Source organism: Rutidosis leptorrhynchoides, unplaced genomic scaffold, assembly GCF_046630445.1.
Source record: "Rutidosis leptorrhynchoides isolate AG116_Rl617_1_P2 unplaced genomic scaffold, CSIRO_AGI_Rlap_v1 contig222, whole genome shotgun sequence".
NCBI lineage: Eukaryota > Viridiplantae > Streptophyta > Magnoliopsida > Asterales > Asteraceae > Rutidosis > Rutidosis leptorrhynchoides.
In genome coordinates, this window is record NW_027266471.1 from 25260 (window position 1) to 38491 (window position 13232).

At 38.6% G+C, this 13232-nt stretch overlaps 1 protein-coding gene across 1 annotated transcript; it reads left to right on the forward strand.

Annotated features, from left to right (window-relative positions):
- The first annotated feature begins 5586 nt into the window (after window positions 1–5586).
- LOC139882052 (uncharacterized) lies at window positions 5587–7690 on the forward strand. The gene is made up of 3 exons (XM_071866429.1): window positions 5587–5709; window positions 5812–6435; window positions 6719–7690. The coding sequence occupies exons 1-3, from the start codon at window positions 5587–5589 to the stop codon at window positions 7688–7690; spliced, it is 1719 nt and encodes a 572-aa protein (XP_071722530.1).
- Window positions 7691–13232: the final 5542 nt, after the last annotated feature.

Here is a 13232-nt window from a genome sequence, read left to right on the forward strand (position 1 = left end):
GAAGAAAAAATTCTTACGTAATAGATGAATAAAAAACTTGCCTAGAAATTTAACCTTATTTTTTTTACGTATTCAAAATTCTTGCAAAATCAAAATAATTAGATTGTTACACAATCTTGAATTTTAATTCGAAGGCAAGAGATTCAAGAGAATCTCTCTCTTTGCTATGCAAGGGCCATTAAAGGTTCATTGAGCAATAATAAAGAAATCAGGGATGAGCAACTTGACTGATTCAATTCGAGAATCAAAATAAACCGACCTTCCCCCGATTGGTTCATAACCATAAGCGTTACTTTAAGGTAGAATTCTCATATATTCATTTACACCATTAATTTTATTTTGTTGATAATCTTGTATAATACTAGTTTTTGATAAAATGACAAGGCTATATAGGCGCCATTGATGGCACCCATATTCATGCTTCCACAGTACTTGTCTGAACCTACGTAAGATGAGCTTGCAAACGATACATTGACCGATGAGGGAAACCAAATAAATACGCTTAGGAAAACAATTGCTAATAAAATGGCAAGGGATAATAATATGCCGGAAATTCCACGAAATTGTATTTTCAACTTTTGTAATGTATTAGTATTATTTCGACTATTATTTTGTATTTGAGGATTTTCTATGTTGTTATCTAATTAATTTCTATTCCTAGAAATAGAAATTTTATTCTGTTATCAAACGGATTTCTGTTTCAGAAATATAAATTTTGAGTCGTTATCAAACGGGTTTCTTTGTTTAGAAACTTATCCGAGGAATAGAAATTAAGAAATTGATTTCTGGTCAGAAATCAATTTCTGTTTTCAGAAATTTTGTCATGCGCAGCCCTAGTGTATTTATCCCAAAAAAGAAAAGTCAAACCATATTTGAATAGAGAGCCACCGACTAATCTATGGTTTCTCATGGAAAACATCTTTCTGCTAGAAAATAAACCAAACCCGGTATGCACACTCTTCCACATATCTCAGCAAGATACGGAGAAAGTAGGTGGACGTCTCAAAACGGTCGTCGGAAGGAGGGTCAAATCCCAAACCGGTTAAAGATGAAGGAATTCGTGGCGTGGGATCTGGATATGGGTCCGGATAACTATTTTTTAATGAGAGGTTTGGATTTCCTCGTAGGGTGAGGCAGGGGAAAACTTCTAAAACGTGGGGGATCTCACTCGTTCGTCGAATCGGCCACCTTCAATAGAGGAGCATACGCAGCACGCCGAGAAAGAGAGAAATAAAATGGTAAACGGGATGAAAAGAAACTCCCGGATCGAGACCGGGAGAAGGAAGCCCCCATGAAAGGGAGAGAAACGCTCTCGGCGAGAGAGAGAGAGAGAGAGAGAGAGAGAGAGAGAGAGAGAGAGAGAGAGAGGTTTTGGAGTTTGCTGTGTTAGTTGCCGTGTCATTGATGTCGGATTAGAGGGACGAAAGGAACCCACCAAGCAAACCAGTAGAATCCCATGATACTATCTACTTTCAAAATCTGAGGAAGGGAGAAAGATAGTCAAAGTGCGCGCGGAAGTCCACAAAGCAATTGAGCGTAAAGAGTTGAGGATAGAGTGGAAGGGAAAGTCGAAGGCTGACCCTGCATTCGTTTTATTGAATTCCAACATTCCACCGACTTAGCATCGATCCATGAGCAAGAAAGACAGCTCCAAAGAACCTTCGCTCGCCGTGGTTGCAATTGCATTATCCTATCTTATATTAGATGAGTTGAATTCGTTTGATCCTTGGTTGCTGGATGGCGTTCCAATCTTTCCCTGATCAGAACAAAATTGAACAGAGCGGGACTTTCTCATTCTGTCCACAGCAGAATTCCATCGTTCTGAGCTTCCATCTAGAATTCGGTACCAGAAGCTTTGGTCGACATTGCACATCCACCAAAATCATGAAGAGAATGGAACCAATTGGGAGCTTCCCATGGGTACGTGCAGCTCCCGAATTCACCATACAAGTAGCACAATCTAAAAGCTCATGCTACCGCCGAGATAAAAGATGTCTCAATTATCTTCATCAAATTTAGTTGAGAATGCAATGATGTGCGATCGATCATAAACATGCAAATAAGAAGGATGATATAATTATGAACGGTAATGAGGAAACGGGGAGTTAATAACTATTTGCTGTATTCCTTTCCAAATCAGATCCAGAGTAAAAGATCACCCCAAAAATTGTTGTCGACTTGAATAATGCAGAACTGAAGATTATTATTATTGACCTTCTAGGAGCTGAAGTGTGATTGAAGACTTTGACCATGGCCAAGTCTCTTTTCTCTTTTTTTCTCATACGCATTCAGCAAGCCTAAGTCACCCTTACTGCCACTCTACAGAACCGTACATGAGATTTTCACCTCATACGGCTCCTCGTTCAATTCTTTCGAAGTCATTGGGTCCTTTTTTTGTTTGACTTTTCCCAGGCCAGACACCATCGCTTGTTCGCCAGGGAACCTATTTTGGATTGGCTACGACAACCTCTTGCCTTTTGCTCCTCTTAAAATTGCACTGGTGCAGACAAACCCAACTCTTGGTTGGAATCTCGGATGGTAATGACGATCTGTGCCTTCGAATTTCAAGAGCAGCTTTGGTTCTTCTTCTGGTACGTATCATATCATACCCACTTGCAAATATCGTTTTAGCGATCTCTCAAGCTCTTTTTTGGCACTTCAACTAACAAAAGATTAAACAGAAAGAGTTGTGGTGACCACGTCTTTCCAAAATTTTGTCTGGTATTTTTCGGAAACAACTATTCTGGAGTTTATTTCCAGAATGCGCTCTTAATTACTTAAGATAATCAACGTTTCCGGTGAGCAAAGAGCGAGGACTTTTTTTGCTGTGTCAAAATAACTTTCATAAATTGCTGAGCAGTCAGTCCAGCGCTTGGTCAGAGATGCTATATAATCTAGTCTGCATCACATCGCAAATCTCCACTCATGTGAATCGGATAGTTTACCATGCAACCTTAGAATTAATTGACATTAAAAGAACTCTTGAGTAAATGGAACTTTTGCAGTAAGCGGAGTCAAGGGCAAGATTTTGAGCTCGATGAGTGTAGATTTGCAAGTGAGGTTGCACTCTCTTGCAATCTTTAATTGGCAATCACAAGACCAGCGCTTGGCTGCGACAAACTGCCATATTCAGCGCAGCAAGGCCGTGGCAACTGAGAAATTATCCAAGAGATAGACTGCACGAGCATGAGCAGTGAACAAGACAGAAAACTGCCTTTCAAAAGAGAAGAAAACATTGAAAACAACCAAAAGTATTTCGTTGTTGGTACCCAGTCACTTGAAACACGTCTGTTTATTCTTCTGTGGGAGACAGAGGAAATGCCGAGAGCGATGGATTCATTATGGGAGCTTGTTGAGGTTCTGCCTAGTAGCAAGTGGATTTGTTGGGACACTACCGAAGATAAGATAGCAGGACGAAAGATTTTCTTCGGGCAATTAGTTATCGTCATTGGAATGGGTCGCCCACCAATCAAAGATCCATTTGAAAGCAAGTATAGCGCTTTTTTAATAGGACAAGTCGTGGCGCTGGTTATTGTGGATTAGATGTGGAAATCATATGTATCTTCTCTTTTCAATTTTAATCTCAAGATACAATTTAGGGTCGTTATAGTGGCTTTTACTTTATAAGTTCTACTCTTAGCTTATGGGGTTGATTTGAATTTGTCTAATGCTGTAATGCTCGAAATTTTTAAAATAATAGGTACATGAATGCCAGTATCTAAACAAGTATTGGGGATTTTAATGAAATACTTTACCATTGGGAAAAGGTTGGATGCAGGGAGGTGGACTGATATCGCACTGCAGCTTCCCGAGACTTCTTAGATGACTGCTCTCTGATGGATGTTGAAAGTAAGGCCTATGCCTTCACCTGGTCAAATAAAAGACAAGGGACTGCATTAGTTAAAAAGAGGTTAGATAGGGTACTCGGTACTATGAACTGGAGAGTGCAACATCCCAATGCACAGGCCTTTGCTCTACCAGCCATCGGCTCGGATCATAGCCCGATTATCCTATTCCTCTATCAAACAGGCAGGAAATTCCAGCAACAGTTCAGGTTTCAGCCTTTTTGGCTTGAAGACCCTGATTTTGAGCAAGTCATGCAGCGGGCTATGTAGCACGGACACTCTCCGGAAGCCTTCGTGTCGTGTCCGACACTCTGACACGTGTCCGACACGCTCCGACACGTCCCGACACGCGGTCAACAAGTGTCGAAAAATCCGACACGTGGTCAACTCTTTCCGACACGCTCCGACACGCGAGTCTAGAATTCCGACACGCGATTCTGACACGCACGGGGTCAATTTTAAAAATTTTTAATACTTGAGGGGTCAAAATATAAATATACACAAAAGAAGTAATAAAAGAAGTAATAAAATTGCTATAAATATACACACGGGGTCAATTTTATTTTTCAGTTTTATTTTTTTAGAATTGTTTTATTTTTTAAAAAAGTATTTTACTCTGAAAGAAGTAATAAAAATGCTATATATGATAAATAAATAAATTTAAAAATATCATTTCAGCATTTTTCTTTAAACAATGTTTTTTTCCTCTAATTTTTGTGTATTATTGTAACAAATTAAAATAATGAATGATATTATTTAATATTTTCTGTGTAAATTAATTCTAGGCTATTTTTATTATTATTTATTTATGTATTTATATATAAAAATATATTTAATATATAACGTGTCGGAACGTGTCGAAATTCTCTATTTTTAAGAAATGACGTGTCGACATGTCGTGTCGTGTCGTGTCACGTGTCACGTGTCCGTGTCGGTGCTACATAGGCAGCGGGTATGGAATGTACATAACCCTGCTACTACTAGTTTTCTTCAAAAACTACAGCAGCTGAAAGCAGATTTACACAAATGGAGCAGGGGAAAATTCCATAATGCCCAAAAATAGATTAACTCCCTCAAATTTCGTCTTATGGAACTAACAAATAGTACCACTGGAGAACACTACAGAGAGAAAACCAGCAACATAACTCAGAAGATTGAAGTGCTATGGAGGCAGGAAGAGATATATTGGTGTATGAAATCAAGAATTGAGTGGCTAAAATGGGACGATTAGAATACTAAGTATTTTCATGCAACCACCATTCAACGACGACATCGAAACAGAATCTCTATGCTTCGGCTAGATGATCATACCTGGTGCAAGGATCCTGAAACCATCACTCATCACATTACCAGCTTTTATCAATCTTTATTCACTTATGTTGGCGACCGGAATTATCAACCTGTATTGGATCAGTGTCAAGTTGTGGTAACTGAGGAGATAAATGCAGATTTAATCAAGCTAGCTACTCAAGAAGAAATTAGAGTTGCAGTTTTTCAGCTAGGGGCCTCTAAGGCACCAGGCCCGGATGGTTTAACTGGCTTATTCTATCAAAGTCAGTGGCCCATCATCAATGGCGATCTCTTCAACATGGTAAACTCTTTCCTCAGCCTAGGTATATTTGAACCAGCAATAAACAGAACCCATATTACCCTCATCCCTAAAGTCTCTAACTCATAAAACATCACCCAATTCAGACCCATTAACCTCTGCAATTTCAATTACAAAATCAATGCCAAAGTGATGGCTAACCGGCTTAAACCATGGCTGCCAATGCTTATTGCAGAAGAACAAACAGCTTTTATGAGTAACAAGTTGATCCAAGACAACATCTTTATTGTTCAAGAGGTGATCCATCTATTAAAGGTGAGGAAAAGGACCCGCAAACATCAAGCTATTCTCAAATTAGATATGCAAAAAGCATATGACATAGTGGAATAGGATTTTCTTTGTGATTACATGCTGAAGTTGGGCTTCCATGCGAGATGGGTTCAGTGGATTAAAATATGCATCTCTTCAATATCTTTTAATATCTTGATTAATGGTGAGCCATCAGCTGAGTTTAAACCTACTAGAGGCATCAGACAGGGGGATCCCTTCTCACCATATCTCTTTATTATCATGACAAATATCCTCTCCACCCTAATGCGCAAAGCTATTCAAGATGAAACTATTAAGGGTATTCGGTTAAATCCTACTTGTCCAACTCTATCTCATCTCCTATTTGCAGATGATGCCATTTTATTCCTAGATGGCACAATCCGAGAAGCTCAGAATGTTTCTAATGTACTGAATCAGTATTGCTATGTGACAAGCCAAGCGATAAACCTCAACAAATCTAGGCTTTTTGTTGGGAAGAGCTGCCCTCCTCATCTTAAACAGAATCTAGCTTCAGAATTGAGAGTTGCTATCACTGAACATTTAGGAAAGTATCTCGGTATTCCAGCTAATTTGGGGAAAACAAAAAAGCAAATGTTTGCTTGGATGTTGACAAGGGTAGAAAGGAAATTGGAAGGGTGGAAAGAGAAGCTAATTTCAAAAGCTGGCAAGGAAATCCTTATTAAAGCAATCATTCAGACCATTCCTCAGTATGTGATGTCTATATTTAAAATTCCAACTTGTATATGTCAAACCATAAAGAAAAAAATAGCTTCCTTTTGATGGAAACAGCATGCTGAAAAAAGAGGTGTCCATTGGAAAAAGTGGAAAGAATTGAAAATCAAGAAGGATAATGGTGGTTTGGGTTTCAAAGATCTGCAGAATTTTAACTTAGCCATGCTGGGAAAATAGGCATGGAAGATTACCAATCAACCAAATGCCTTATGGTGCAAAGTGCTGAAAAGTATCTACTTTCCTAGAAGTGATTTTTGGGCAGCAAAAAAAGGCAATCGACCATCATAGAGCTGACAGAGTATTTCACATAATTGAACCAGCTACCGGGTGGAAGATTGGGGATGGGAAAACGATCAAAATTCATGAAGATTTATGGTTACCTACTAGAAGACTCATTGGTCCAGCTAATAAGGAAGAACCACGATTAGTGGCTGATCTAATAGAAAGCGACAGCAAAAAGTGGAATGTGAACAGAGTTACAGCCCTGTTTCAGGAAAATATAGCTAACGAGATACTAGCTCAACCCCTCTGCCTTCATTCTAGACCAGACAAACTTGTGTGGACTGCAAACAAGTCAGGCATCTACACTATCAAAAGCGGATACAATCGCATGCACAGCTCAGCCACACATCCAAACAACCAACAACTCTCCCCATCATACCAAACACCAAAGTTACTCTGGCCTACAATATGGAAACTTCCTACATCCCCAAAAATCCGATTCCTAATTTGGAATATATGCAACAATTCACTCACAACCAAAGAAAATCTTCACCGAAGGAAAATGATACCTGATCTGTTGTGCCAGATTTGTGGCCAAGCCCCAGAAACCATGGAGCGCCTCTTCATCCTCTGTGGTTGGACAAAAATCGTATGGTTAGACCCTCAAAATCAAGCCGACACAAACCCAAAACACATAACCATAATAGACAAGTGGATTTTTGAGAATCTTACCACCAGAATTGATGACAGATCAAAAGCCCTCTTCGCAGCTCTTCTGTGGAACATCTGGCTGACCCGCAATGCTGCGATCTTCAGGGGAATCAAGCCGGCTCCCTCTCACACCCAAGAAAACGCTTGGATTACAGCAAATCTGCACCTGAAATGGGGAAAACAGGGGAAGAAACCATCAAATAGCATAGCACCAGACAGAACCAGCTGCGAAACTTGGAAACCCCCTGACCTATTTTCGTCGAAGCTCAACGTTGATGTTGCTTGGAGTAGCTCGAACTAGATAGGATCAGTGGCAGGGGTATGCCGAACTGCTGCTGGTCGCCTCATCGCAGGCTTCGCCGAGCCGATTTCTGCTCCATCAACCATGATCGTGGAAACCCTAGCTCTATGCAGGGCTTTGCAGTGGGTAAAGGAGATGAGAAGCAACCAAACCACACAAACTGAAGCCCCTCAAGCCTTCGACACTCTTGATCTGCCACTCCACGTATCAACAGACAGCTTATCACTTGTTGACAGCATCATGGGCCGCGAAGACCCCCCCTGGCAAGCCCAACCTTTCATTATGGATTGCAAGCTTCTTGCAGCCCAAATCGGTGATATCTCTATTCAATACGAGCCTAGGAAGACCAATATGGCAGCGGATTGGGTCGCACGTGCACATCAATCAAACACCCTTCCTAGTAATTGGGTTAATTATCCTCCTATGCCTTTACTTTCAATATTATGTCTAGATGTACTAGCTTATGGTGCCCATTTTACGGGCCAGTAATGAATATCAACCATCTTCTGACAAAAAAAAAGTATATAATAATAAGTTTGTGCACTCACTACTTATTTTGCTTTCAACTAGGGGGGATGGGGTGGGGACGCGTAAATTTCAGGAGTGGGTTTCAACTCCCAAGCCTTGTAAGAGGCAGGGCAAAAGTCTGAGAGTGAGTGTAGAGTAGGATTAGAGTAGGACTGACAAAAAAAAAAAAAACTAGGATTTGTACTTACCTCATTCAATCCCATGAATTTTGTCCAATAAAAGATCGTGAATTTTAATGAGTTTTAATGTTACATAGCAATTATCTAAAATCCTAACATGTGTTGTAACTCTTCCTATAAACTATATGTTTATTTCTTTGTTAATATTTATTATTTTCTCCCAATATTATAGTATTGTAGTTGTCTGCAGCCTTTACGGATTTTTTTAATTATGATTGTATCCTCATACTATTCATAAAGAGATAATAGGAACTAGGAATTCCACCTTTATTTTGTTCAAAAGAGGAAGATTCATATAAATATGATACAATTTAACGAGTAATTTAAGCTAAAATACATATTTTAATTTTCATATTATATATTAATGTAAAGTGTAAGGAGAGTCACTTCCTATCCGGACCCAATTGTCAGTTCAACCCATCTCATAGAAACCTAAAGAGCCGAAAGGTTCAACCCAGACCTCAAGTAATAAAACCCAACAGATCCAAAACCCATAGTAGAATTTAAACCCAATATCCCTCAGCCACGCAGACTGATCAACCCATTAAGAGACCATGCCCCCAACAACAACGCAAGTGCTCGTACAAAGTTACAAACCACCTCGGGGAAAAATCCTTGATCCTTTATTTGCACCCTTAATCCTTTATCCAATTTTCACGTCGTCATAATTGCTTATTTCTTCTTTTCATAAATTTTCATTTAGCTTTATGATGCACTCGTGGATATTGGATACAAGGATAGATGATGCATTCATGGATAACTAACCAGGTACCCGTGTAGGTGGCCAACTAACTCTAAGCTGAATATGCATAAGACTTTGGGTGCGTTTGTTTATGTTTCTGTTCAAAAATTGTTCCAAGGAATAGAAATAGAAAAAACTATTTTTGTTCTGGAGAACAATTTTTGACGAGAAAGACGCATTTGGTAAACTTATTCCGTGAATAAAAAAAAATGAATAGAAACACGTTTGGTAAATTTGTATTCTTTTTTTGTTTTTTTTAAATATTTTTATTTCTTTTTTCTTTTTTTCTTCTTTTGGTCGGTCGTTGGCCATGCCGAGGCCAGCGACTGACCGACGAGGGCCGGCAGCCTCGCCTTGGTTGGGCGAGCTTGGCCTCGCCGAATTTGGGCAAGCCCAAGCTGGCCCAGCCAAGGCGAGGCCGAGGGGCCGGCGACACTTCGGCGAGGTCGCCGGCCCTTGACGGCCCTCGATGGCCAGTCACCGGCCATGGCTGAGGCCGGCAACCAGCCAAAGAAAAAAGAAGAAGAAAAGAAGAATATAAAAATAAAAAATAAAAAGAAATGAGAGAGAAAATTTGTTCTTCAAAAGTGTTTCTGGAACAAAAAAATAACTTTTTTTTTTCTTATTTGTGTTTCCAATTTTGTTCCGAGAGCAAAAAAACAGATTTTGAACAAAAACGCAAACAAACACATTTATGTTCTTTTTTTTGTTCTTGAGAACAAAAAAACAGAATTTTTGTTCATAAACAGAAAAAAAGAACACAACCATGCACGCCCTTTATCTCTCGGACAAAAGAACAGTTTCTACTCTCCCTTGTATTTTCATGCTTTTGATTATTACTTTTTTTGTACTTTTAATTTCTCTAATCAAGTCCTTCTATTTTCACAAATTCTCTAATCAAGTGCTTCCAACACCAAATCCAATTAACGTGGCCGTCAAATGATTGCAAAATACAATGCAGTAAAATATTCAGGGGAAATTTTGTGATCATTGCCAACTTTTAAAAAAAAATTTCAAAAGTTTAAACTATTAAAAGAATACACGATTTATTATTTAAATATTATAACACTTCCCCCCACATGTAGATTGGACTTTAATCTTGATGTAATTGGAGAGAGAAAAAGCGGCCTGAAAAATTCGAATTGGGCTTTGATATTATGTTGAGTTTGGAGAGCTCTGAAAAATAATTCGAACAAACATATTATTTTCATTCAAAAATGATATTATAGATTTTGTGAAAAAATTGTTATTATCGTGATTGTAATCACCATATGAATTGTAATGAAGCACGTGTCTTAAATAGGCTGGTCAACAAGACTGATATTATTTTGTCTAGCTTCACCGCCCGACATTATTGACCCATGAAGTACGTAAGAGGCGTACAAGGCACGTCAATGCGTTTGCACCTAGAAGTGATGATGACACTGGACAAAACGCGTCCATTGAATTTTCGGCCTTACTGACAAAAAAAAATTTCGGCCAAAACCCAAATGAAGTAAAGAGACGTCAAAAAAGCGTGGTCGTCCAGGGCAGATGGGAGAGCCTTACAAATGCGTTTATTAAAATCTAGGAAACCAACAGAGTTAAGAGTTTTGTTTTCGTCCACAAAAGATGCTGTAGGGACTGAGGAATGCATTTATTTATTTGATTTGCCTTTTGAGCAAGATCAAAGTATCTTAGGAAATGCATGCCCTAAGTACTCATAAAGTAAGTCATCCTATATATCAAGAACCTCCGTGAATCCCTAGTATTCTTATTACCCACGTGTTCATTTTTCACTCCCTTGTTCCCCCATCAATCGCGTGCACCTCTTCAAGTCATTTGGTTGGATTAATTTCTAGTACTTAGTAATTGTACTTGGCATGGTGAAGTGCAATTTTTCTCATACGTAATTTAACTCTTTTGTGGATTTCTAGAATGTTTGTCTTTCCGGGACATTTTTATATTGTACACTTATGTCAATGTTCATCGCAAACTCAAGCTATATGAGCGTATTTAGAATCTAGTCATATAATAATAATAAAGAATAGATTAGCAAAACACGGATTTCCCATAATCTTATCTATTGTAAAGGCAATCATATGGACCGCTTCATAGCCCATATCATCAATCAACCCTGTGACTTCAGTCTTCATTGCTCATTTCCTCTGGGGTGGAAACGAAAACCAAACTGCCTTTTGCATCAGAGTCTTCCAACTGAAGCCTAGTGAGGGACGCAGTCTGTTCCAACATCTTGCCATCCGAACAACATTAAAACCAGTTCCTTTTAAGGTTTTGTTTAAATGCTTTTGGGCACGTCAAATGACTACATATTAATTTCCAATGTTGTCGAACCATAGTATAGTGATCAAAACAAACCCGTCGACAAGCTCCAATATAAAATTGGCAACTTTGAGACTAATGGATTCCTTCTTTCCATCTTTCTGTGGGGTCGTTATTCTAGTTTAAAGCACACCATCCAAGAAGTTCCGGTCCTTGACCGAAATCTCACCGTGCTGACCAGGAAAAGTCTGTTCACATGCAGCGAAACTTCATCACGTTACTGAAAAAGGAGATGTGCCAAAAAAAAAAAAAAAAAAGAGAGACGTGCAAAAAGGGCACACAGTTAAGATCCATTAAACTCCATTATGGATCCGACCAAAAAAAAAAAACCTCCATTATGGAGGCCAAGTGGAAGAAGATGTCGGGCAGATTGGTTGCAGCTACAAGAAGCATTTCGAAAGCGGACCGCGCCAAGCGATCGCACACGATAGTTGTCCTCGGATGGAAGATTGTTCTAGGAAATTTTCATAGGACGAGTTATGTCGACGGTCTTCTGATTGTTTGGTTACCGGGCCAGCCTGGACCCAGTTTAGGACATGATCGGTCAAAACGTTGGGAGTTTCCTGGCACCTTCCTAGGACTGCGAAAGCTCTACGAATAAATCGAATTGGCGAATTCTACGTGAGAAAAGAAAGAATAGGACGCGCTTGTGTGTGAATAGGGCACATGTGAGTGGGACTTGACAGACTGGACAGCCTAGCCTATTACCTTTCTTGGACCAAGCTAGACTGACCCTCGTGATGCGTACAGCAATCACATAAGGGTCAAAAACTATATTATTTTAATAATCCCTTGGAGGAAATATTATTAAAATAATTTTAAATTTGTTATAATTATATTAATTCAATCTTAATTTTTTTAATTAATTAAATTTTAAATATTTTGTATTTATGCTAATTGGAGAAAAAATTAGCCCGATAAAACTAAATTGATTTAGTACTCAATTGATAAAAAAATTTAAAACTAAATTGATATAATTATAATAAATTTAGAACTTTTTCAATTATCCTCCTTTCTTATAAGAGTTGGCAATTTGTAGAATTATGAAAGAAAAGAACTTGGTCAATGATCGACAACTTAGAAGTTCTATTGATACTTTCCATTAGACTTATGGCAAAAAGTACGTGATTGCAGTGGGATTGTGACGGAAGGATCAGCCCCTTAAAAGAATGTGTTGAGATCCAAAAACATAGATAAATCCACTTAAAAGAGTATAGATTGCCAAAATCAGAAACATGGCATGGGATGGTGGGATGGTTTGTGAAAATTTTCATTTGGTGGGCAAGTTCATGCCAAATAATTCCCAAACCATTTACTTTACACCCAGCAAATTTACTACTTCCTTCCCACATGGAAATAAAGCTCATGGATCAATGTCATACAATGCAATGCTAATGCACCAGCCACTAATTCATATAAGACGCTACGGTAGACGGCCCACATGCGATGAAACAAAATTAGAAGAAAATGTAGGAAGTTGATCATTAGCTTTGGACGAACATACTAGAGGACATTATCAGAAGTTTAGTTTTCTTAAGTGCATGTTGTGTTTCAACAAAATTCCGTGGGATTTTGATTATGATCAAAATAATTCTAATAATCCAGGCATACTAACACTCTGGACCTGAATTTGTTTGCCAAGTCAAGTAATAGATTTTCTATTGGGTGGTTAAAAGATTTTGCTAATGGAAATAACTAATTATAGATTGTCCCATCACTAAGTAAATCAATTTATTATGTAAGTCTTAGTATTTCTAACATTATTCAACCA